Here is a 25,484-nt window from a genome sequence, read left to right on the forward strand (position 1 = left end):
TCAATAGGAAAAAAACAAATTGAACTAACTAAAAAAACTAAACTATGATGACTGATGTTGGAATGTCCGTACAAAAATTCGGCATAGGTTTCATATATTTGGATTGTACGGTTTGGGAGCTATTAAAAAAAATTGACCAACTTTCATAAACAAATCTAAGGAATTTCCATATAATAATTCATAAAAAATATTTCACATCTTTGATTACAAAATAAAGAGGTGTGTCTGATGTTGGGATGTCAGTACAACAATTCGGCATAGGTTTCAGATCTTTGGGTCAGGTGGTTTGGGAGCTATTGAAGAAAGAATTAGATTTTATATGTGAACATCTGTAATTTTAAAACAAAAAGTAATGTAAGATTTTCAAAAGAGATAGATTATTAAGACACAAAATGAGATTTTTTTTTATTAAGACACAAAAGGAGAATTTTTTCAATAGTAATTTATTAATTTTTGCCAAGTTAAAATCTTCTCCATCTTATGCACTCGTGAATTTGTTGACTGTCCCTAAGAGTCCTCACTGGAGATCCGCGCTGAATGTATGTCGAATATCCAACGTAAAACTAACTTCACCGCAGTTCATTACTGTGGCTTTGCCTGGAGACACATTGGCAACAATTTTAGATTTTTTTTTTTTATTGAATAAAATAAGGTTGATGTATTCTAGCTTTAAAGCAGTTAACAAAACAGAAAAATAAATAAAAAAGATCACATGATGGTCTAATATGATCTAATTGTTGCATACAACTTTTGAACAACTTCTCTAAATATTCCCAGCTGAAAGAGTTAAATCTCCCTCTGAAGACCACGTGAACGCGTCACGTGACCCCCCGCGCACAGTCCACTTCCGCATCCCCGTTATGCTGCAATAACACGTCAGGTGGAGTCGGTCTTTCTCGACCTTTCAGGTGTGCTCACCTCCGCGCAGCGGCTGTCCGCTCGTGTAGCAGCAGACACGCCTCCGTCTGAGCTCCTGACAGCGAAGCTGCGAGCTTCCGGTCAGCTCCGGGCCGCGGAGGCGCTGCTTCCCGGTCGGGCTAACACAGCTGTTCGGAGCCGTGGAGGCGTGAAGCAGCCGAGCAGCTCCAAGGTGACAGGCTGCAGGTGGAGGTGCAACACCTGAGCGCCCTGCAGGTGTGGCGTTTAAAACGGGTCATCGCTGGAACCAGGGGCAGTTGGAGGCAGCTAGCCGTTCGGCTAACAACCTGATTGCTAACAGGTGAGACGTTTTCAGGTTCATGGATGAGGTTCGATTTTGAATCTTTTACTGATAAAAGACAAAAAGAACCAGAAAAGCTGGTTTTTCTGCCTAATCTCGTTTCCGGTTCCGTTTGTTTATTCATAAAGAAGTGAACAGTCAACAACTCCACGTGACGGAGACGCCCTTTAACATTAAACTTGCGTTTGAACTAAAACATATTCAAAGAGGACAGTGTGCTCTTTATACATTTAATTAAAAAAAAAGTAATCTGATAAATCAAACGCTCGTGTTCATGTAAATGGATTAGGATCATAATTTGCGCTGTCCTTGGTGCTGAAACAGACACCCTAAATAGGAAAAAGCTTTTTTATTTATTGCGAAAACAGTGATGTGGATTTTCTTAAAGAAGTTTGACACAGAACATTTTACAAAAAACTTTTTATTACCTTGCATATTGGCATCAAAAGGTGTAAAGAGGTTACAGTTATTTTTACAAACCAGATATTGACAAATGTAAAACATATTGCAAAAGAATAATCAAAAATGTGTATTGTTCGGAAGTTGGTTAAAACAATGTCAGCTTGGGACACTGCTGAAAAGTTGTAAACTTTTTTTTTAGTTACTTTTTAACATAGAAGTTATTTAATAATGTGAGAAAAAGCAAAACATGATGGATGAGTCTCCTGAAGGAGCTGAATGATTTGATATCAGGAAGTTTGAAACTGTTAAATTGAAATGTGACAAAACCTCTGAAAGAAATCAAAAATAGAAACTGAAGAAAGTGAATGTTTCAGAGCTTTTACATGAGTGGGTCACATGTGAGCAGCAGAAAGAAATAATCTAATTTCTTAAATATGAAACTAAATCATCAAGCTGCAATATTGTTCAGCTGGCCTTTTATGACGGTTACTATAAATAATGTATGGAACTTATCAAAATTCATATTAACTTATAATTAACTATCATTTTGCAGCATTTATCTATGATGCCTATATTTTTCCATAATTCTCAATCTTGTGTCGATCAATCTGCCTCTATTTAGATTCTTACTCTTCTTTATCTCATCTTATAGACTCGGCCAGGATGAGTCCAAATGTTCCTGTAATGTCTCATACTTACTGAATTGCCTGTGAACAGTTTAAGTTGAAGCACCTAAGGTCATGCACCTGTTATATAAAGAGAAAAGGCGGTGCGTGCAGCACTACTGCAGCCCCTTTACACGTGGAAACTCTTACTTTTTTGTGGGCCTCATTTATAAAACTTTGCGTAGGATTTGCGTCAGAAGTGGCGTACGGATGAAACATAGGACGTGCGTACGCACAGAAGTATTCGGATTTATAAAACCCTGCGCACCCACATCCTACGCATCTTTCCCTTAATAAATCACATCCAATTCTAAATGCAGCGCAGCTTTTGCGGCTTCATGACACGCCCATAGTTGCCCATAAATAGTCCGTGAAACGCCCACAAATGAATATTCATTGATTGCGAAATCATGGCAAACACAGAGAGGAAATCAAAAAAACGTATCTTCACTCAGTGTGAAGTAGAAGTTATCGTTGCCGAGGTGGCAAAGAGGAGAAAAATGTTGTTTGGAGGGCACAGGGTGGGCATTACTAATGCAAAAAAGGCAGGTGAGCGGCAAACGGTGGCAGACGCCGTAAATGCTGTAGCCTCACAACCTCGGACCGTGGCCGAAATAAAAAAGAAATGGTCGGACATCAAAGTCGAGGCGAAAAAACGTCTGGCGCTGCATCTGCAGAGTGTGTCTGCCACGGGGGGGGGGGGGACACCGGAGCTGACCCCTCTTGATGACAGACTGGCGGCAATAATTGGGGAATCCCTTAAGTGGAGTGGTGACTGAGGCGCGGGGGGAACACCGACGCGCCAGATGCACCGGTTGACACCCCCCCAAAAGCTCCAACAGGACGGCTCGTGGAAGTCGGAACCGGCTCATAAGCCACTCGTCCTCTTCTTGCTGTCTAAAGATGCGTTCACTCCGAATTCTTCCATTTGCCACATCTTCTAAGAGCGCAAGATCAGCCATTGTGCGTCATTACGCATTGTGATGGAGCATTTTATTTCCCTCCATTTAATTACATCTGACAAGCTACAGATGTCGGTAAAAATCGACGTGGAAATGGGAAATTGATCAGCGCAAATGTAATTTCTTGTTGCTTTGTGAATGGTGAGACATACGCCATACATTGTTTTATCAAAAATAAAACAAACTAAAGGCATATGTATGAATACCATAATTCCATAGCTTATGAAGAAATGTTTTAATATGAAAACAACTTTCCCCAGTGGACAATTAACGCGTCTGTCCGTCCGTCCGCACGCCCGCACCTATATCTGCTCCGCCAGACGGACACACTGACGAGAATATCAGTTTTGTACATTATTTCGTTCTGTAAAACTATATTATTTATGAGGATGAATTGCACAACATTCCAATATTGCAGAACATATTTCACTTTTCTTTCTGCAAATAAGTGTTCATTTGAATTTCTGTTGTAATTTTCGTTTGATTTTTTTATTTGTTTCACTGCTGATCGGTCAAACGGGTGTTCGTGTAGGCTGTTGATTGTAAGACTTGCTTTGTGAAGTCTTCATGTTATTTATGAGAGGCTGTATTGTCATTTTCACTTCCACGTGTTTCTTCCATCTGCCGACGGTGTCGCCGTTTCTCATTTCACCCGTTTTTGTGCGTACGCCTGTGTCAGAGCTTGCGTGAATGACCGCACATTTTCCCGTCAAGTTTGCTTTTTATAAATCTCAACTATTGCGTAGAGAGTGGCGTACGCCTTCTTTTGTGCGTACGCAACGTTTATAAATGAGGCCCCTGGTCTGTCAGAGTGGAGGTTCATATAATCAAGGCTAATCTCTTTCTGTAACCTGGGTTATAATATGTTAAACTGGAGTTAAGGAGCCAGAAAAGTTTAAAAAAAACAAAACAAAAGAAACCAGTTCCATGACATAGACCTCACTGTCCCCTACTGTTTCAAGACCACTACCATTGTTTCCCTCCCCAAGAAGAACCCTCCCACCTGCCTGAATGACTAGACACCAGTACTCCAATCACTATAAGGTGCTTCAATACAGTGGTGCCGACCCATATTCAGGGCAGCATCCCAGACACACTAGACCCCCCTATCGGTCCAACCGGTCCACCTCAGATGCTCTCACACCTGGAGAATAAAGACTTCTACATCAGGCTGCTCTTTATTGACTGCAGTTCTGTGTTTAACACAGTTGTTCCCCACAAGCTCACCCACAAACTGTTCTCCCTTGGACTGCACCCCATCATCTGTGACTGGCTCCTGGACTTTTTGAGTGGCAGGTCTTAGTCTGTCAGAATAGGGAACACGACTGAAACGTCCCAAACACTGGCACACCACAGGGCTGTGTCCTCAGTCCCATCCTCTACATCCTGTTCACCCACGGCTGTGTGGCCTCTCACAAGAACATCATCCTGACGTTTGCTGACGACAACGCAGTGATAGGACACCTCACTGGTGGGGACGAGGCAGCCTACAGGAGGGAGGTGGCCGCTGTGGTGACATGATGTGAGGACAACAACCTCACCCTTAACACAGACAAGACCCAGGACATGATAGTGGACATGAGGAAGGAGAGGAGCTTTAGTCATTTACTGAAGCCTAGTTATATTTTTGTTAATATTTAGATATCCTGTGAATATCCTTCTCCATGTTTTTATTTAACCTTAAACGCCTTATGGCATTCAGAGTGAACATAGCAAAGAAAGCATCTCATTGTACAGGGAAACCTGTTTCTTTGCTGTGCATATGACAATGAAACCTTAAATCCAGACAGTTCCAAACATGCAATGCAGGTTTTTCTTTAAGATCACCAGAATTTAAACCTTTTTTTCTTTTCTTTTTGCCTTTTGTAGCTTTGCTTTTGAAACAACATTGGAAAAGATAACTTATTTTCTTGTTGGTTTGTTTATTTTCCTTGCAGGCTCCATGACGATCGATCATCCCATCTGATCAGAGGATGTATCCGCCCCCCAGGAAGGACTTCATCGCTCTGACACTAAGTGACCCACACAGTCGCGACGCCTACAACAACGGAAAACACCGGAGACGGTCCTGCTGGAGGGTGAGTGCTGCTGCGGGTCAGGCTGGGGGGGGGGGCTCTCTAAAAGAAACAAGTTAAAACATTTTTTTCAGTGCAGATGTGGATCCAGACGACCTGCAGACACTTCCAATCGCTTTTATCTCGTCAATGAAAGCATGAAGCTCTGTGAACCACATGAAGCTGTTGATGATCCTTTTCTGGGTTCTGGTTGACATGCTTTTCTGCAGAGATCTACTGTTTACCTGAAAGTAAAGAAAGTAAATGAAGTGAGAACTCAAAGGTAAATCGTAGAATCGATTCTACTTCACACAAAGATGGCTCCGCCTCCATCACAAAAAAATGCTGGCTCCACAGAATGCTAGCTGGCTCCACCCCTGTCACAAATTTCTGGCTCCGCCCCTGGCACTGAATGCTAGCTGGCTCCGCCCCTGTCACAAATTGCTGGCTCCGCCTCTGGCACTAATTGGTGGCTCCGCCCATGTCACAAAAAAGGTCTTAAATAGTCTTAGTTTAAACTTGAGGAAACGTGTTGGAACCCTGGATGTTTTTAGGGAGCACCACTAACATTTAAGCATCCAGCTCTCATAAAAATCTGTCATATTTGACATTTTTATCCATTTCTTTATCTTATCTTTTGTCTTGCATGTAACTCAAACTTTTAAATAGCAAGAAATTGAAATGTAAAATTAAAACTGTGTTTCAAAGAAAAAGTTTAGGAATAAAATATAGAATCCATTTCTTTATATTTTACACTTATGGGAAAATGTGGAAAATCTGATTCTCTACAACAAAAAAGGAATGAGGCTGAGGAGCAGACGTCTGTCTCCAAAACCTTTCCAGCGGGACAGATGGAACGTAGCTTCTTGTTTGTGTTTAATGTTCTCAACATGGGTGACATGAGCTCGTGCCAACCGTTTTAAATCTTCAAAGTCAGAGGAATAACATGGGATCGCTCTGGAGGAAGCCTCCTTCAGGGCCATGTAGGATAAACGACTAACTTGACTTTTACTTTCTTTAGAGGATTCTCTGACAGCTAAACGGTTGTCTGAGCACACTATTTAAGCAAGATCAGCTTCCTCCTTAACCGCCACCTGCATATTATTTAAAAAAAGGTCTGAAGAAGATTTTGCAGAAGGGTCTTAAGCTGCAGACATTGGTCTCTGTGGATTCATTTGAAAGGACAGAGGAGCTGAAACGGCTGAATGTTCTTCTTTTGCCTCAACTTCACTTGTTTGTTGCTTTTTTAAAATGTTCTTGCAAATAAATAACTAGAAAATGTGTGTAACAGTGATTTTAAACGAGTACAACTAACTGTGTTTTTTGCTGAGGTCTTTCTCACCCTAAGCCATGAAGTTTACTCTCCTAATTTAAAAATGGCAACTACAAAATGAAATACAAGATTTTTGTAAAATGGCTTAGAACTGAAAGCTTTTGCTTTCCTTTATAATAGATTTAACAACAAGCGTCTCCTATTTCAGGGGAAACAGTTCTCACACACTTATATTTACTGCTTTGCTGTTGTTTCTTTTCTGCAGTTATCTCCTGATTCTGTTGTTCTGGTGTTGTGGATCACCCTTTAACGGGTCTGATTGCTTTTTGCGCCATAACAACCTGTTTGAAACCTTTGTTAGGTCTGAACATTAGAGACGCAGTGGAAATGGAAGTGTTGATCCCACGGCTCACTTAGTATGGTTCAACAGTTTCTTGGTGTTGCATAATTACAGCAGGTTACACTGTTGTCCAGCTCTCTGCTGGGAAATGATGTCAGGTTGCTCTTTCTAAAGACATCTCTGGATCCCGCCTTTACTCTTTTCTTTCCTGGGAAAAGTGACAAAATGTTCTTGGGTTGTTTTGGAGGAAGGAGGGAGGTACCTGGATAATGTGCGGTTGTAGTTCCAAGCTGTAAACATGTTTGTTTTATCTGCCCACAGAAATGGAAGCAGCTGTCTCGGCTGCAGCGGAGCCTCATCCTGTTCCTGCTGATTCTGCTGCTCGTGGTAGGACTGCTGTTCTACCCCAGCGTGTCAGAGCAGTGGAGAGGTAAACCATCCCCGCTCAGGGCTAATCCCATGCGTGCACATGCAGACACCAGGCTGCCGTTCATTCCAGCGACACTGCTGTCCAACATGCAGATTATCTGTTTCTGTCACTGCACCAAATTACATTCAAATTAAACCACAGAATCGGGAAACTTTAGTTTCATCATTCACATAAGCAAAGGACTTTTTTATTTTCCCGGGGAAAACATGTCCTCATTGACAGAAGTCAGAGCTTTTGTCGTCGACGTGTTGCACTGTGCATGTGCCGTGAAGGATCCGTGGGATCTTTGGCTCAAACTGCAGAATGTGTCTGTGCGTGTAGGTTGGTCCGATAAGGAGGAGTGGCTGGAGCTGAACGACAGAGGCTTTAAGGCGGAGCTGAGTCCTGCACCAGGAAGAGCTCCGGCTCCGGTGGTACAGCCGCATTTGGGAGATGCTGCTGCGGATCCAGTCGCTTTGGCAAAACCCAAAGAGCCTCATGTCCCCGTTTTGGCCAAGCTTCCCGCAAAGGTCAGATGTGTGAATGTCAGACAGTTTGGGGACACCAGGCCAGCAAAAACATGGGGCCCTCTGCAGCAGTTGTATTTTAACATTTTTTTTTATTCCTTACAAAGGGTCAAACATTGAACAAGTTCTTCACTGGTCAGCTTGTAAACGGAATGAATATCAAGAATCCAAATGTTTTTCATAAGCATTTAAAAACAGTGAACTGTCTTGAATGCACTTCTTAGTTTCCCACTCAATATCTGGTATGAACAAATGAGGGCTTTTCTTTTATTTGTCAAGTTGTACTAAACAAGGAAAAAGAAACAAAAATACTTCAATGATGGATCAGAACGGGACGCTATGGAGTGGTGTCGAATAAAAAGAAAAATATTCTCAAAATGACCATTTTCTGCCCCTCCCGTTGCCTTTCCTCTCTTTTTCAGTCGCTTTTCTCTTCCTCTTTTTAGTTGCTTAAATTCTGTTCTTCTTTTTCCTGTTTTGTCTTTTTGAACTTTTGAAAGTGTGGCAGCAAATTTCTTTCTTTTTCTTTGCCTCATCTTTTTCCTCATCCGCTTGGACAACTACACTTCATTTTACCGCCTTCTTAATCATTTTTTATATATTTTATTTTTTTAATCTCCTTCAAAGCATCTTTCTCTGCTAGTAAACTTGCTGTTTGATGGAATAGTCTATTGCTGCAGATGGACGGGGAGGACAAAGTACAAAATGGCAGTCTTTTAATGACTGTAAAATAATAGTGAGAGATTATTTTGGATGTTTTTATTTCATATTCTGCCCTAATGGTAAGTCTGTCCCTTTTGTCTCCTGTGTTTGTACTAAAGAATCATATCAATCCACAATATATTAACTTTTAAAACTGTTGAAAAAATGTCACTTGCTTAGGACTTTATCTTAAAACACATGGAAGTTAAAAATAACTGAAGACTTACCAAAGAATTGTGGATCCTTTTCTGTACATAGATTACAGCACTGCAGATGAGATAATAACCAGAGGAATCATAACTGTTGATGAAGTTCATGTTCTGATTGAGCTTTTTTTTAGATGCACACATTTGAAATGAAGAATTTCCGGAATTGTTATGGTATTTTTTAAAATGTATTCTCTGAAATGCTACTTCCAGGGTTCACCTACCCCACATGTAGCCCCAAGCGTACCACACACTGAGGTTTTGAACACTGGTTTGATAATAACATGAGGCTTTGGTAGAGAGACAGCAGCTGGAGCACGGCATAAAACCAACAGGACCTGTTTGATGATAAAGAAATCTCCATTATTAAAGTTGTCAAAGTGACAAAGCACCACCTGAAGGGCCTGCAATGATCCGGAGATGCTGTGTTCTTTCGTTTTTTTTTTCTTAAGCCTGTAGGACTTTTATGTCATTTCAGATTGAAGAGACTGTTTGGATCAATAAAGTGTGTTGCATGTTAACAGAGGGTGACCTTAACAGGTCGTCCCTGTGAATCGTCCTAAACAAACAGTTATCTCGCTGAATCGGAAGGGTTTTCCAGCCATCCAGAGCTGTCTGGGTCTCAGCTTGATCAGAAATGGATTTTGTTTGATTCAAAATCTTCAAAAACCAGCTCTGAGCTGGAGCTGTGCCATACATCACTAAATCTCTGCCAGAAGTTAAGTGCACTCATGGAAGGAAGTACACATTTCAGGGCTGCATTGGCTGCTGCCCATATTAGGCACCTCAACGACCACGTGTGAATGTTCTCGCAACAATTCAGCAGCAGCCATCCCTCTCCAGCCAAAAACCACTAACACTGAAGAGGGACGAATGTTGGAAGATCTGCCTGCTCTTATTCTGGACTCCAGTGAGGATTCCACAGAGTTTAAGAATTCAAAGATGCTCCTGAGCTTCCAGAGTTTTTATTTATAATCTTTTTTGATAGATGATTGCTTGAAGAGGTTCGTATCAGCCTATTTAGGCTAGGTTGTCTTTTAACAGTTCCTGAAGAGCATAACTTAAAAAATTAGACTTGATGTCTTCCATGAAAAAAGAAAAAGCTTTAAAAGTCATCTCTGTTGTCTAACACAGGTTGGAAAGTCAACACCATCCGACTCTTAACTGTTTATCCTGTTTAACTTCCTCCTAACGACAGAGAAAAACATCTTTGAACAAAAGAGGTCCCCCCAGCCTTCAAAAAGATGCCAATGTGTCGCGCCTTAACGGAGGGGGAAAACCAGACGTGGCTCCACAGGAAGCAGGTGAAGAAGAGGAGGAGGACAAAGACAAGACCATCGTCAGGTGGTTCTTCTGCCTTTTCTCTCTCATGTTAAAATGGCGCAGAAGACTGAGAAACCATTCACTGAACATCTGTAGACGGAAGTGATCCGAATCCAAAACTTTGCTTTTTTTTCCTCGCAGCTGGAGAGGGGCGATGATCGAAGCGGACCGCGCCACAGAGCCCTCCCCGTCAGCCGCTCCAAAAGAAGCCGCGGCGCCCCCGCCACCCATCGACCCCACCGCCGCCGCCGCCACACTGGAGGGTCTGTAACTTCATCAACTCTCAACCTCTCGAGACCCGAGATCTGTGTTTGAATTGCTTTTTTTTACTTTGTAGTCACAGGGCCCCAGGTAATCAGAATGAACTACAGTGAAAATGCAGCCCACAGTTTGATGTCTTCGTTCTGAGTGTTGTATGGTCTCACGAGGTTAAAAGTGTCATATAATCGAAATAGCATCCATCCATCTACTGAACCTGCTTTGGGGTCGCTGGAGAAAACGCGGATACCGTTGGGTGAAGGCAGAGCTCACATTGAACAGGTTGCCAGTCTGTTGCAGACACTGAAATCATTTATTTTTCTTTGCAAGAAGAGGATTCTTTATAACAACAAATCAAAGGTTGTGTCAATTTGAGTCTGATTCATAATTCTTTGGCGGGTTTGATTTTATTTCATTTTACTCTGTGGGTTTATTTCCATTAGGTTTTGTTCATGTGAAACTGAACCAAAGAAAGTAGATTTTGAAACTACAGAAAATTGAATTTTAATTAGATTGATCACATTTGAAACGAAATGAAAGAACCTTAGAGTTTGCAGTGAATGGACTCATGGATATCTCCACTGATGTCCATTCTGCATTTTCCTCAGTTTCCTCTGGGAATGTCAGCAGACTGGAGGCGGTGCGTGACGCCTTCAGGCACGCGTGGAAAGGCTATAAGGACTATGCGTGGGGTCACGACGAGCTCAAGCCCATCTCAAAGTCTTTCAGCGAGTGGTTTGGGCTGGGGCTGACGCTCGTCGACTCGCTGGACACCATGTGGATTCTGGGCCTGAAAGAAGGTAAAACGGCACAAAACGCCTCAGACTCGTGCATGTGGTTGATTCAGAGGGAGGAGCGCAAAGCCAGGAGGAAGACTCTGTTTTTAAAAATGGATTACACTAAAGTGCTCGGATGAAAGGGATGATGAAATGTTGAACGAGGTAACGGCTTCATTTGAGCTGCTGGCTTCACAGCAGTTTCACTTCGTTCTGCTGAATGATGCGGACAGGAGATAAATGTTCAGCTAAAAACACCCCAGCTTTATTTTTCTTTTCAGCAGTAATGTCATTGTGAAAACTGGTGTTTCTAACAAACCGCAGTCCCACTCTGCAGGCCTCGCTCCACCACTCCATCATCTCCCGTCAAGCGGGCTTTTGCAGATGCATTATTCTGCGTTCTCAAGGTTTTTCCGTCTCCTCCTGTTGTGATTCATCCCCCCTGATGCAGAATTTGCTGAAGCAAAGAGCTGGGTGGAAAACGAGCTGTCCTTCGACAAGAACGTGGACGTGAATCTTTTTGAAACCACCATCCGAGTCCTGGGGGGGCTGCTCAGCACCTACCACCTATCAGGAGAGCAGGTCTTTCTGGAGAAAGCTGTGAGTTTGTTGGCAGCTTTTTAGCTCAATCACAAGTCAATATGTCAAAGAAAAATAATATTGAATGGGAAATAAATAGAATAAAATAAGGAAACATTATAATAATAGAATAAAAAACTAGGAAAAGTAAAAAAAAAAGACTATGACATTTAGAAACCCATTATATAATTATAATACATGTCACATTATACATTTTATGTACTTTTTTTACTTTTAAATATAAATAGTAATTCATTCACAGAAACATCATGACTTACACAGTTTAACTATAAAAAGCCCTTAATACATACCAGCATATTTGGATGTAAAATATTTTTATAGATGATAAGAAATTGTGTTTTCAGATTTTAAAGGAAAGTGACAAAAGACTTCCTCTGACCAAAACTCGGATGTCCTTTTATGCAGATTATTACCATTAGTCTTAATGAAAGTTTTTCTCCCCATAAAAGAAAGACCTAGGTTCCAGATTGATGCCAGCGTTCAAAACCCCCTCAAAGATCCCGTACTCTGATGTCAACATCGGGAAGGGGACGGCACACCCCCCCAGGTGGACGTCGGACAGCACAGTGGCTGAAGTCACAAGTATCCAGCTGGAGTTTCGAGAGCTGAGCCATCTCACCCAGGACCCCCAGTACCAGGTCAGGACAACAGGAGGCGCTGTGATGAGGCGTCACACTTTTTACAGCCTTTTCTAAATCTTCTGATAAAATGAATGTGGAAAATTCAAGAGTCTATAAAGTTGATGTTATCACACAGCTTGGTCAGATTGTAATTCAGTAATCTGATTTGCTGCTGGGGCATATATATATATATATTTTTTTTTAAGTTTAATGAAGCATCTTCCAGTTAGTATACAGTTGTTCCTCCAGTTCTTCCACCTCTAGCAGTTTTTAAAACAGTCCCTGAAAGATAAGGGGCGGGGCTTATTTTGTGCCTGTTTTGCCACGAAGACGTCTTTGGTTTGAAGACGTGTCAAGAATAAATCTTAACTGTACGTATAAATGTTGACGGGGCTTCGTGTAAAAAAATACTTTGATAATGATTATTGTACTAAAGAACTTGAAAATGAGGAAATGCCCTCTTTCTTTCTTTCTCATTTTCTTCTCTACTTATTTTAGCTTGTACATCTGCATCCTCACTGCAATCTGCTTCTTGAACAATCTTCCTCTGCATTGTTCTTTTTTTAAATATAAATTAATTTGTTCTTAGGTTTTATCTTGAACTATTGATCACAGTAGTATTGTAAAGGCTGTAGGAATCATTTATTGTTTTTCTTGTCACGTTGCAAACTAGCTTGCATATAAATCTGTCTTCTTGACTGTGAGTGAATTGAGAGGTCGCACACATCAAATTACATTCACACTGAAGGGCTTAATGCTCAATTCCGATTGTTTTTTGAAAAAATCCGATTTTTTTTTTTTTTTTTTTTTTTTTTTTTGCAGGGTCGTTCACATTTCCAATTAAATGCAAACTTTTGTGATCTCCTGTGTGACCGTGAAATGACCCGCATGCGCAGAAGAGGACTCAACGGTGAACAACGTCACTGTTGTTTGCTTAAGTAGCTAACGTTAACAATGGATGTCAACAACAGTGTTGTCAACAGCGGAGCTCTTTTTGCATTAATACATTTATTTTCACAAAGGAGCCAGCACAATTACAATCTTCTCATTTTAAGAAGGCATTGGAGCCGGATCGTCTGTACCTACTGTTGTGGAATGGGGATGTTTATGTGCTGGGACCGCGCGCGTGTGTGTAAGAGAGAGGAGAGCGCGCGTGCAGCGCAGTAGGGAATGAGGGGGGCAGTGGAGGCGCACATTCATGTTGTGTGTTATGGAGGAACAAGAACGATAATAACAGAAGGCTCCCCCCAGAATAAATGCTATTGAATCTTTATTAACCCGCTCTGCAGAATCTGAGGGTCCGAACGGGGAAGTGAACCCCGAAGGAGGATCCGCCTTCAGCCTGGAGAAAAATCTCCCCCGCGCTTCTGACCAGGGTCGGAAAGGAAAAAAAAGTAATCCGGGAAAGGTTCAACACCACGCTCTGCCATTTCTCTGGAAATATTTTCAAAAACCGCCTGGTTGCGATAACAGCCGTGGAGTTTGGCCTGAATGGAGCTGTCAGCCCAAATATGAATCCAATCGGTGACCTCGCTTCCCTTCCACTGACTGGTCTCAGCAGCATCGTCCGCCATAGTTGATGTTTATGTTCTAGTTCCCGCCTACTTCAATGCAGAATTAAGACGTTTGTAGCGTATCGATGACGTACGGGTCAGATTCATGTGGCCTGGCCGTTCAGACGGAGGTCGCATTTCAAAAGATCGGATACGTATCGGATTCAGGACCACACCAAGTGGCCTGGGTCGCATTTGAAAAGATCGGATCTGTGTCATTCAGACTGTCATGTAAAGATCAGATACAGGTCACATTGGGGCAAAAATATCGGAATTGGGTTGTTTCAGCCTGCGGTGTGAACGTAGCCTGAAGGTACCCTGCAAGTCGCGCAGTTTAATGTGTTTGTTTCGGTAAGTGAGAGAATTAACGGAAAGTGTGAAAGGAGAGAGGGTCGTAAATCACAACACATAGCGATGATGAGACACTAAAAACCACAGAGACACTAAACTGATGTGATAAAGTTCTGCCCGGTTCACAGTTTTAGCCTGCAGCTGCTTTTGAGCAAATGTTAAAGCAGCAAAGAGCCGCCGCACAGCTGATCTTCCTGCCGGTACGGCGTTCCTCCACCAGATCTTATACCGGTACACGGTACCGGACTGTACCGGCTTACGTTCAGCCCTGAACGTAACTCCCACGACAAACAAGGCACTACTTTTTTTTTAGGTGATTCAACTTCTACTCCCTTTTGCTATTTAGTATGGTGTTTGTACATCTGTCTTTATGGTTCTGTTTAAATTCTTCAGTGAGTTTATACATTTCAAGTGACTTCAAAGTTTTTGGATTTCTTTCTGACTCTCAGATACCTTTTTAAAGCTTATTTCATCTCTTTAATCCTCCGCTCTCTGGGGTTCACATGCACAGGGCTCCAGACTAACTTTTTTCACTAGGAGCACAGTGGCCCCTAACTGAAAATTTTAGGGGCACAACTAGAAAATTTAGGGGTGCATACCGTAAATCAAAATTCTAACCAAATCTACTAATTTACACTGTATTACTAATAAATACTTTAAAAATAGATGCAGAAATTACAATGTGCTGTTTCAAATTCAGTGTCACATTTTATTCTGCACTTTTGAAGATGCACAAAGAAGGTAAACTGACAAAAGCATCGCTGTCATGACAATACAAATAGTTAAGAAAACTGATGGAAATTTATCTTGGTGACACCAAATAGGTGTAGCCAAGATGCACAATAAGCGTGTTTGAGATCACCCAGGTGAACTCAACGCTGCGCAGATCACCTGGTGTGAGACATATATTTTTGTTTTTGCTCCAACATTAACTGTCAATCATCACAAAAATTTCAGGAGAAAGGGGTGGGAGCAAGGGGCAAACCTACCCGGACACAGCTGGAAACTGAACTGACTGAAAGCTGCCCTACAGACTACAAAACAATGCATTATGGGACATGTGTCCTGATGGTTTTTGTAGTGGAGTGATTAATTAAAATAATTTAAAATACCAATTCATTAAAAAAGGCTACATACATCACAAAACCTTAAATAATCATAAAATATATAATAACACAGATCATACTGAAGGGGAGAAGAATATTAAAACTAAACTGAATGTTAAGGACAACTCCGATTTCCTGTTCTCCTTCAGTCTTGCTGCAGATTCGCTATCATCTTACAGCCCCCCCCCCCCCCCCCCCCCCCCCCCCCCCAAACGATCCAGGCGAGGTGCCGGTTCATCTCAAACACGTCTATCGTTGCATTTTCCCCACGTATTTTCAGTGTGTCTAAAACTAATGTTGTTTTTGCTCGAGCGTGTTTAAAGTTCAAGCCCCGTTAGCTGTCACGCATGTAGGTGTGGGACATTTATTCTCCTCAGCTGCCCCGACTCCCGCGGGAGCGGTGTGCTGCCGTAACGGCCGTGCATAACCGTTTGATGCGCCGCCGTAACCAAAACCTAAACCTTCCTCCGGGTCTGTGCGACCCAGAGAAAAGTTCAGCACGGACTGCATGTATTTAGAAAATTACGAGCGAAAAGATACGTTCTAAAGGAAAGTAAGGAACTTCTTAATGTGGTCCGGGGAGGGAGGGGGCTGTCAGGTGTCCTGCTTTCAAACCCTGTCATTGTCACGCCCCCAAGAGTCATATACCCCACTGTGATTGGTTGGTCAGCTCTAGGCCCCTCCCCCTACACGCATTTTAGCCACTCACAGTGGCTTTCCCTATTCTTCTCACACGCAGTGGCCGCCTCACACACAGGCATCACGCGAGTGTGTGCTCGCGTTTCATGAGTATGTGCGCGAGTGTGTGTGTCTGCCTGCGTGCGTGTGCGCTCGCGTCTCATTGATTATTTCATTGATCATTGACGTGCCCCTTCCACGTTTAATGTATAAAAAAATATGAAGGGTGGGGGAGGCAAATTTACTGGTCGCACATGTGCGAATGGATGTAAAATTCAGTCGCACACTCTCAAATTTTGGTCGCAAAATGCAACCAATTGCTCGCAGTCTGGAGCCCTGATGCAGGAAATTGAGTTTTAACTTATTTGAATCAGATTGACTTTTAGAAAAAAAACTACCATGCTTATGTCCAGATGGAGGTTTGAGTTCATTGAAACTTTAACATTAAGATCAGCTCACCAACACTCTGAGGTGTCAGTTATGGGCCAAAATGTGTCTCAGCTCTGTCATCCATGATGTTACTTTCAGGCATCCTCAGCATCACCAGCTCTGATTTTTCTCCTTACGGATGTGATCCTGTCTTCATTTTCCAGGAGGTCGTGAATGAAGTATCAAAGCTGGTCCACCAACTGCCGGGCAAACATGACGGCCTGGTGCCCATGTTCATCAACACCAACAGTGGCCAGTTCAGCCACAAAGGAGTCTTCACTCTGGGCGCCCGAGCAGACAGCTACTATGAATACCTGCTCAAACAGTGGATCCAGGGCGGAAAGACGGAGGACCAGTAATTCACTCATTCACTTTGGGTGTCTGTCCAACATAGAAATAACAAGTTTTAAAATCAGAGAAGACAAAATGTAAAACGGATTATGTGTTTGTGGGGGTTCTTATTGTCAAAGTGCATAGTTTTAATTGAACTTGTCAAGGATTTTCTGTCAGAAAGTTGGTTAAGCTCCTTTAAACAGAAAAGATTATAGTTGTTTTAGAGCTTTAGCCCCTTCAGCCCCTTTTTTATATCTGAAGATGTTTTTTGTGACTTACTGTTTCAGCCTTTCAAAAATTAAAAAAAGGAATAGTTATAAAAGTGTGTACCTTATTGATCATTTTATAAATGTATCACCCGAAGGGTTTAGCACAAAAAGAACAATCCATCGAGTCTGGATGGTTTAAGCCCAGGTTTTTGACTTCTCCTGGATTTTTTTGTTGTGTTGTTGTGTAGTACCCTCACCCCTGTCCTCTGTGTTTGTGCAGCTTGTTGGAGGACTACCTGCAGGCCATAGAGGGAGTGAAAAAGCACCTTGTGAGACAGACGGGACCCAGCAGGCTGACCATCGTTGGAGAGCTGTCTCACTACCGCTTCAGCGCCAAGATGGTTGGAACGTTTTTCCTTCATCTTTCCCCCACTTCTGGTTCCAATTTCAGGGACGTAGAAGTTGCTTATTAGGGCAAATCTCAGCTCAAAGCACAAGCGCTTCTTGAGATGAGGGGAAAAAAAAGAATCTGTCCGTTGGCGGCATATTTGAATGCAAACAGAAATGTGTCATCCGCCTTTTTCACACCGACGAGTAAAGTTGTGCAGGTGCACATCCTGCACCGGTAGAGCCGGAGCCTCCGGTGTCTTTGTCAAGGACACGTTAACGGTGACTGATAACGCAGCCAGAAAATTCTGATAATTCACTCCTGGCTTCTTTGCGGGAAAACCAATGAGTGACCTTGGCGTTTCCAGCCTGTAAGCCACCGTTAAAAGCCGCAGCACCCACTAATTCCTGAACGCAGCCAATGACTGCCTTATTAAATCAGACTCCATCCATCCAATTATACATAGTCAGCTTCCTTCTTTCATGAATAAGTCCACTGAATTCCTTCCCCTCATCTTCTGTCATCTTTCATCAGCTGTCTGTCTATGGCTGCTCCACAGGATCACCTGGTGTGTTTCCTGCCAGGGACCCTGGCTCTGGGGGTCCACAACGGTCTCCCAGGAGACCACATGGATCTAGCTGTGCAGCTCATGGAGACCTGTTACCAAATGTACAAACAGATGGAGACCGGGCTGAGTCCAGAGATCGCACACTTCAGCCTGCAGGGCGGCGCTGGCCAGGATGTGGTTGTCAAGGTGACTTGCATGCTTCGGTATAGAGGAAATCATTTCAAAATAAGAGCCAAAATGTATATTTCACTTTAACTTCTCTTTAAATGAAGCGCATTAAAAGATTTTCTACAGTCATACTATCATCAACTAAACAATTTAAAAGTTGTTGCATATATTGTTACGTAAAACAATATAAAGTAAACAAAATCCAAGAGAACACCTTACAGGTTAAAAACAATACTGAGGGTTTCTTTTGTTTTTACAAAGAGTCATGTTCTTCATATCGGTGTGTATTTTTCTCTCTGGTCCGCTGCTGCTTTTATCCTCCTCAGATATAATTATCAAACCCTTTTAAAGAGCTCATTTCTATTCCATGAATGAACAAAACAAACGCTGGTTAATGAAAGCTTTAGTTGGTCTCTAATGAGGAACCCTGAGCCAACGAGCCGCTTTTGAACGCTCAGGAGATTATCTCTGTTTAATGCTGTTTGGCCACGAGCAGCTTGGATTGAAATGTAGCCAGATAACAGTTGTTTGAATCAATGTATGGTTCTTAAAAAAAAAAAAACAGCCGAGCGCAGAAACCTCCTAAACTTGTTTCACTCGTTGAAGCTCCATAGCTGGATGAGTTGGATTCATAATATCGGTCTTGATCTACCGTGTAATCATAGAAAGGGATATTCCTGACATTATAATAGCTCCTAATCATAGACATATTTGCTCTTGTACATACAGTACACACGACACATTGAATCCATTACATGTAACGATTTATGAATAAGTAAGACGAAAGAAATAGTCTTATACACTTTGACCCCAATTATGTTTTACGTAACCTTTCTTAGAACATAATTACTGCAATTATCTGCTTCACTTCTATTTAGAGTTATGATTACGTTTTCAAAAAAGAAGTTCTTATTGATTATAATCTGAAAATATTTTTCTAGGAAGACGTTGTTATATGTCACGTGTTGAGTAATAAATACAGACCCTTTCCCAAAAATTAGAATATCAAGAAAAGGGGTTATTCATTTTCATAATTCCAGTCTATCATTTAAACACACTGTCTCATTTATTTCAAGTATTTATTTATTTCTTTTACATAAATCAGGGTTCTGGCTCATGAAGCCCGCAAAAACAGGATTTCAAAAGAATTACAATACTGTGGAGAAATTTCTGAGGTCATGAATGTTTTGAACGAGCTAATCTTCCACTTAACTCAAAGCACCTGCGCAGGTCATTCAATTCACTACGTTTGGTTCAAAGACAAGTAAATGGGGATTTCTCTACATTATTCTAATTTCTTGACATCTTGTTTTTGTTGGTTTTATGAGATAAAACCCCAATTTATGTAAGAAAGTAAATAACAAATACTTGAATTCAATTAATCAATGGGGCTGGAATCTATATTCTATAAAAGCTGAAGTTTTTAATTGGAATTAGGGAGAAGAATGTACCGTTTTAATGATAGTCTTGTTTTTTGGAAGGGTCTGTATATAGTAAGTCCTTGTCATCATTTTTCCATTTCTGATTCAGTTGTTTTTCACTCTTTTTTTATTTTATCTTTTGTTCCTCTAAAGCCGTGCCTGATAGCCGTATGTGGTTAAAAAAAGTCCACACTGTTCTGGCTTTGCTTTTTGGTTCTTTGTGCTTTTCCTTCATGAGATTTTCATCATATCTCACAAAGCGTCTGTCTCCTGAAGAACGTCTGGTACCCGTCGCATTAGACGAAACATGAAGCTAAAATGCAGATCTTCCTTTAGCCTGCAGATGGACACAATTTACTGAGACCAGAAACCGTGGAGAGCCTGTTCTACATGTACAGATTCACCAAGAACGCCAAGTACAGAGACTGGGGGTGGGACATCCTGCAGAGCTTCAACAAGTACACAAAGGTACAAACACACCTCACAGGCCCACGCCATGTGTTTGGTAGTGAGTTTTAAAACAGCAAAAAAGGATTATTATTGGTGTTTTTATCATTTTCTTGTGGAATTTTTCTGACGATGGAGGACAAATATTAAGAAAATGAAGCTCAAAATTGCATTTCTGAACATTTCTATATTCAGATCATTGTGAATTAGGAGCAGATGAAAAAATGCAGTTTGAAAAACATTGTATTTGTTGTGTAGAAAAACCACTAGGCGGGCTGCTGCTCCACTCCATTCTGATGCATCCACTTGCAGACAAACAGATCCATGAACGTCTTTGTTTTCTGAGATTGAATCTGGATCCGAACTGTACGGCTGGATAGCTGTAATATTGCTCACCGTTTTTGTTACACCATTAATGTTAGGTTTGGGCTGTAAGCTAGTGGGAGAGCGCATAAAGAGCCCTCAGCAAAAATTGAGGAAAAGGGGGGGATGGGGTTGCTCCTCGCCCACAACTCTGATGTAAACTTCTGCTGCTCTGCAAAAACTACAATGGAGCAAAACCGTATGTACGGTCGTAAGCCACCAATTGTGCAAGTTCTCCCACCTAAAAAGATGAGAGAGGCCTGTAATTCTCATCACAGTATACTGTACAGTCAACCCCATAGAAAATCTTTGCAGGGAGTTGAAAGTCTGCATTGCCCAGCGACAGGCCCAAAACATTGCTGCTCTAGAGGAGACCTGCATGGAGGAATGGGCCAAAATACCAGCGACAGTTTGTGAAAACCTTGTGAAGACTTAAAGAAAAAGGTTGACTGCTGTCATTGCTAACAAAGGGTATAGAACAAAGTATTGAGTTGAACTTTTGTTACTAAACACTTATTTTCCACCGAAATGTACAAATAAATTCTTTAAAATTAGACAATGTGATTTTCTGTTTTTTTTTTGTAAATTCATATTGTTGAGGTTTACCTATGATGAAAATTACAGGCCTCTGTCATCTTTTTAAGTGGGAGAACTTGCCAAATTGGTGGCTGACTAAATGGTTTTTTCCCCACCGTATGTCCTAGAAAACGACACAGGTTTTTCAAATTTGGCCTAAAAACAGCATCGTCATCATTTAAAAGACCACTGGGAACGCTTTAAAAATAGATGATCCTAGTGGAACTTCACCAAAGAGAGAGAAGGGACTAGCGGTCTCCATGTCTTCAATTTTTCTTATCGGGGACACACGAAATGTTGTGGTTTTATGTGTAACTGCTGGACTGTGGGGGAGGAGATTGACTTGACCTTTGTTGACCTCTCAGTGAGACATACGGCTTCTGACTGAAAACTGTCTATCTGCAGGTGCCGAACGGAGGCTACACATCTATCAGCAATGTCCGGGACCCTGCCAACCCTGGACCCCGCGACAAAATGGAGAGTTTTTTTCTGGGTGAGACGCTGAAGTACTTGTATCTGCTCTTCTCTGATGACATGGAGCTGCTCAGTCCAGACAAGTACGTCTTCAACACGGAGGCCCACCCTCTCCCCATATGGCCGTCTCCTCCCAAGTGACGAGGCGTGTGAAAATGCTCCTCCGGGCATCCGTCTGGGCTGCACCGCTCAGCGGATCTGCGCTGCCCCCTAGGTTTGCTTTATTTTTCCTAAGGAAAAGTCTGTGACGGAGCTGGCCTCTGATGTAAAGAAGTTTGTGGAAAAAAACATGGAGCTGGTTTGTGACAGGAGAGGTTCACTGAATATAGGAGGCGGAGCCCTCATCATGGAGCACCGTGAACATCTTCACCTCGGCTGTGACTGAAACGAGTCAAGGACCAAGTTCCTGTTTGAAGGAGAACAGCAGTCGGAGCCTTCAGCCTCCTTCATGGAGGCCCTCACTTCTTAAGACAAAACATGCATGCTTTTTCTAAACGGACTCCTGAAAGTGAAGTTTGTGGGCGGTTCCAGCGGGCGGTTCCAGCGGGCCGCTGACCCAAAGCCGTCCTGGTTTCCGTGGTTGGAGTTCCTGTGGCCTGCTGCTGCAGCTTTGTCTGCTCAGGGTTCCTGAAGGTCCAGAGTCATCAGTCAGCTCACCACTTTGAATGGAGCCATAGTCATTCTGGGCGGATGCTCTTTTTCTCCCGTTGGGGGCTCGAACCTGTGTGCTGGTGTCAGTGTTCGCTCTTCACCATGGTTAATGTCAGTAAAGAGGAACAGTTAAAACGGCTTTCATAACTTTTGATTCACAGAGCGTCACTTTTTCACAAGAATTTAAAAAAAAATGACAGAGTTACAAAGAGAGGCATCGTAAAACATGTTATTCCATTTATCCATGGGAAGTCCAGAAATGCAGCAGTGATGGGTTTTTGACTTGAACTAAAATGTCACCATACAACATGCAGAGGGACTGAAGTCGGCTGGACTGGAGCCTCATGTAAAAACAGGCGGTAAAATATGCGTTGAGACCAACTAGTTACTGAAACTAATTTTGTTTTACATCACTAGAGAAACTGATTTAAATGTGATGCTTTTTCAACTGGAAAAAGTCATTTTTAGGTTGCTTTGACACAGATTTAGCTTAAAAAAGCTCAGAGAACTCTGATCTTCATCCAGGAAATCACATTGTTTAATTATCATGAATTTATTTGAATAATGGTGCAGAAAATGAAGATTTAGCTCCGGCAAATAAGACCTTCACACCCTAATAAGGTCTTCTTGAAGAAGCTCTTCTATCCTTCACTCATATTATATTATCACATAATATTTTTTTTTATAAAGGTGTTTACATTTGGATCTTTTCTGCTTTATTCTGACACCAAGAGGTCATGCAGATGTTTTAGCATCAGCTCTGAGTGCTGATCCGGGGGGGGTTGACAATTAAGGTTTGTGCTTAATATGATGAATTTATTTATAATGTAACTTAATATTAATCATTGGGTTTCAGTCCTGTGCCATAAACTTTTCTTCTGCTTTAAAAACGCCCCCTCCCTTTTTTTTGTGGCCATGATCACAAAAATCAAATAGTTTCCTGTCAACCATTAACACAGAGACTCGTCTAAACCAGCCTTCTGCTAGCATAAGATAACTTAACTTAATATTACACTTACACTGAATTTCTTAAACACTCAGAAATGCTGCTGTCATGTGTATCCTGTCTGTTTGCAACACTTTTCCTGGATTACACAGCACTACGTTGGATTTTTGCTGAAATTCTCTTTTCTTTTTTATAAAATTACATTCCTCAAAAGTGTAAAACCTTTTTCATTTTACATTTAGTTTGTTTTTTCTTAAAGCCAAACAAATGTCCCCCTCATTTGGTGTGTGGATGAATGTGTGATGTGCATTGCCTGTATAGGAGAACTGGACGATGTGACTGTCAAAATCACCATTCTTGCTCTCCTACCTTTTTTTTAAAACGTTCATGATAATCCTTGTTTTTTTCCAGGATATATTTTTCTTTATTGCAATTTATTCAAATTACAAGCTGACCAATCAGATGCCTGAGTAAATGCATGTGGTGTCTTCTGACCTCAACCTTTGATTGACAGATTCTTCTGAGCTGGCTTTCAGTGGAAGGGGCGTGGACTTTCAACAAGCTCACTCCTGATTGGTGACAGTAGTTGCCATACCTCGTCTGACTCCAACGCTGCGGTGGATGTATTGCAAAAAAATAAAAAGCGACTGAATTGACTTAATTTGGTTGGAGCTGACGGCACACTCGCTCAGTCCAGTTCTCAATTACAGTCAAGATGAAAAAAACTAGTCAACAAAGATTTATTCATTTAGCTTTTAAACCAATTTTCTTTCCCTTTTGGGGTCATGGGGCTGCTGGAGCCTATCCCGACCACTCGTGGGCGAAGGCAGGGGACATCCTGGACGGGTCTCCAGTCTGTCGCAGGGCCTTGAACAAAGATTTCACAGTAAATCATCTGACAGGCAGTCTGCGTTTTCTGCACCTTCATCAAGAGCCACAGACGTCCAACAAAAAAGTTTGTTCAGAACAAATCGGAGCTCGTTTTGGGGAAAATGTCTTTTCCAAACAGCTCTCGCTGCTGTGTTTCTCTTCAAGATCTTCATGGCTTCCCGTCTCCCTGAGGCTTGTGGAGTCTGAACTGTAACTCTCGGGTCTTCAACCAGAACTTGGTCTGAACCAGCTGGTTAAGACCTTCACTGACTGCAGATTCACTTTTGTCCAGTTGATAAGTTACTTATTCCCCTCTAATGTGAAATCTTGGAATTCTCTGTAAATATTTAAAAACGATTTTTAATTTATGTAAAAATGTATGATATGGATTTTATTTGATTTCTATATTATTAAACTGACCATCAGATGTCAGATTTCCTGCTTTCTGTCTGCAGCGTCATCCTGTCAGACTGCAGAGTCATGACTGCTGCAGTCAATCATCCGAGTCATGCAGGAGCAGCAGCTCTGGTGCAGCCGTCTCTTGCAGAGCTCCTCGTTCCTCCTTCACAGACGCTCAGATGGCTGCGTCTGCTCTTCGTACCTGCACCCGTGGCTCGCTCTGTTCTTCACTGAAGTCTAACCTTTTCAGGACCCAACAGATTTAAAATGAAGCTTCACTGAAGGATTTTCCTTAAGCTTTCCAAGCCCAGCTTTGTCTGTACATTCTCCTCCATCTTTATCTGCTGGCGGTCACACTTTCTGATGACCTGCCCTCAGAATAAATCACGACACAGATGCCGTTTCCTCCCCACAAAACTTCGATTGGTGCGTTTGTGTGTTCGGTCTGCAAACGAACCCCTTCTGTCTGTAAACATGCATCTGAACGGGTCTGTTCCGGCAGAGCTCCACCAGGAGGCAGAAGAGCACATCCATCACTGCTGTCAGCCCACTGGGAGCTCCATCTAATCATCATAATGCTTTTCAAGGACCTCGCTTTCCCAGAGCTCTTCTCCGAAATGCTCTTCACCCTTAACAACAACAGACTGGTGTGGGGGGGGGGGGGGGGGGGGGGGCAGCTGCATGTGGCGTCTCCGGTCAGGTTTTTCCCCTAATCGGGACAAACCTCTGCAGAGCTTCAGACGTTAAAACCTCTCTGTAATAGCTGACGCCATCCGTGAGAAACGCTTGATTATTGCGTGATGATGATGATGCTGTGGAAGGGCTCTGCATTTGAACTCTATCCAGAGGAGTGAGAGTATTTGCTTCCCAGAATCCCCTGATGGGGCAGCAGAGCTCACCTCCGGCCTTCCAACCACACCTGGTCTGCTGTTAATGCAGCAACACCCCCCTCTCTAACCCCCTCCAGCCCACGCAGTCAGAACCACAGGAGAGATGGGACAGACCTCACTGGTTATGCTCTCATTAAGTTATGATTTAGATCAGAACAGATTTATGAGTGAAGAACTCTCTCAACCATAAAGGGTGGGGAAAAAAAGGAAGGGATCTGTCTAAGTCCTGCAGTAATTACCTATTACACTAAAAAAGAAGTGCTAAATGGGCTGAATATATTCTAAAAAGTATAAATGCAGCAATAAAGATAAATTGGTTCCATGGATG

At 42.2% G+C, this 25,484-nt stretch overlaps 1 protein-coding gene across 3 annotated transcripts; it reads left to right on the top strand.

Annotated features, from left to right (window-relative positions):
• The first annotated feature begins 783 nt into the window (after positions 1-783).
• On the top strand, positions 784-24,628 carry LOC101168136 (endoplasmic reticulum mannosyl-oligosaccharide 1,2-alpha-mannosidase). Of its 3 annotated transcripts, none has more exons than XM_011482063.3 (15): positions 784-1,219; positions 5,186-5,326; positions 7,237-7,345; positions 7,667-7,854; positions 9,958-10,103; positions 10,224-10,345; positions 10,949-11,140; positions 11,568-11,716; positions 12,166-12,354; positions 16,618-16,808; positions 17,276-17,396; positions 17,943-18,137; positions 19,877-20,008; positions 21,332-21,419; positions 24,323-24,628. In XM_011482063.3, the coding sequence occupies exons 2-15, from the start codon at positions 5,222-5,224 to the stop codon at positions 24,349-24,351; spliced, it is 1,956 nt and encodes a 651-aa protein (XP_011480365.1). In that variant the 5' UTR covers positions 784-1,219; positions 5,186-5,221; the 3' UTR covers positions 24,352-24,628. The 3 variants fall into 3 exon arrangements, with proteins under 3 accessions (XP_011480365.1, XP_020563530.1, XP_004075152.1); XM_020707871.2 differs by lacking the exon at positions 24,323-24,628 and adding an exon at positions 23,512-24,299; XM_004075104.4 differs by lacking the exon at positions 24,323-24,628 and having other exon boundaries at positions 785-1,219; positions 21,332-24,299.
• The last annotated feature ends 856 nt before the right edge of the window (positions 24,629-25,484 follow it).

This window comes from Oryzias latipes, chromosome 12 (genome assembly GCF_002234675.1).
Source record: "Oryzias latipes chromosome 12, ASM223467v1".
Lineage (NCBI taxonomy): Eukaryota > Metazoa > Chordata > Actinopteri > Beloniformes > Adrianichthyidae > Oryzias > Oryzias latipes.

Coding starts and splice junctions, on each gene's coding strand:
- LOC101168136 (XM_004075104.4), top strand. CDS start 5,222: ATGTATCCGCCCCCCAGGAAGGACTTCATCGCTCTGACACTAAGTGAC. Junction 5,327..7,236: donor GGAGACGGTCCTGCTGGAGG/GTGAGTGCTGCT, acceptor ATCTGCCCACAG/AAATGGAAGCAGCTGTCTCG. Junction 7,346..7,666: donor CGTGTCAGAGCAGTGGAGAG/GTAAACCATCCC, acceptor CTGTGCGTGTAG/GTTGGTCCGATAAGGAGGAG.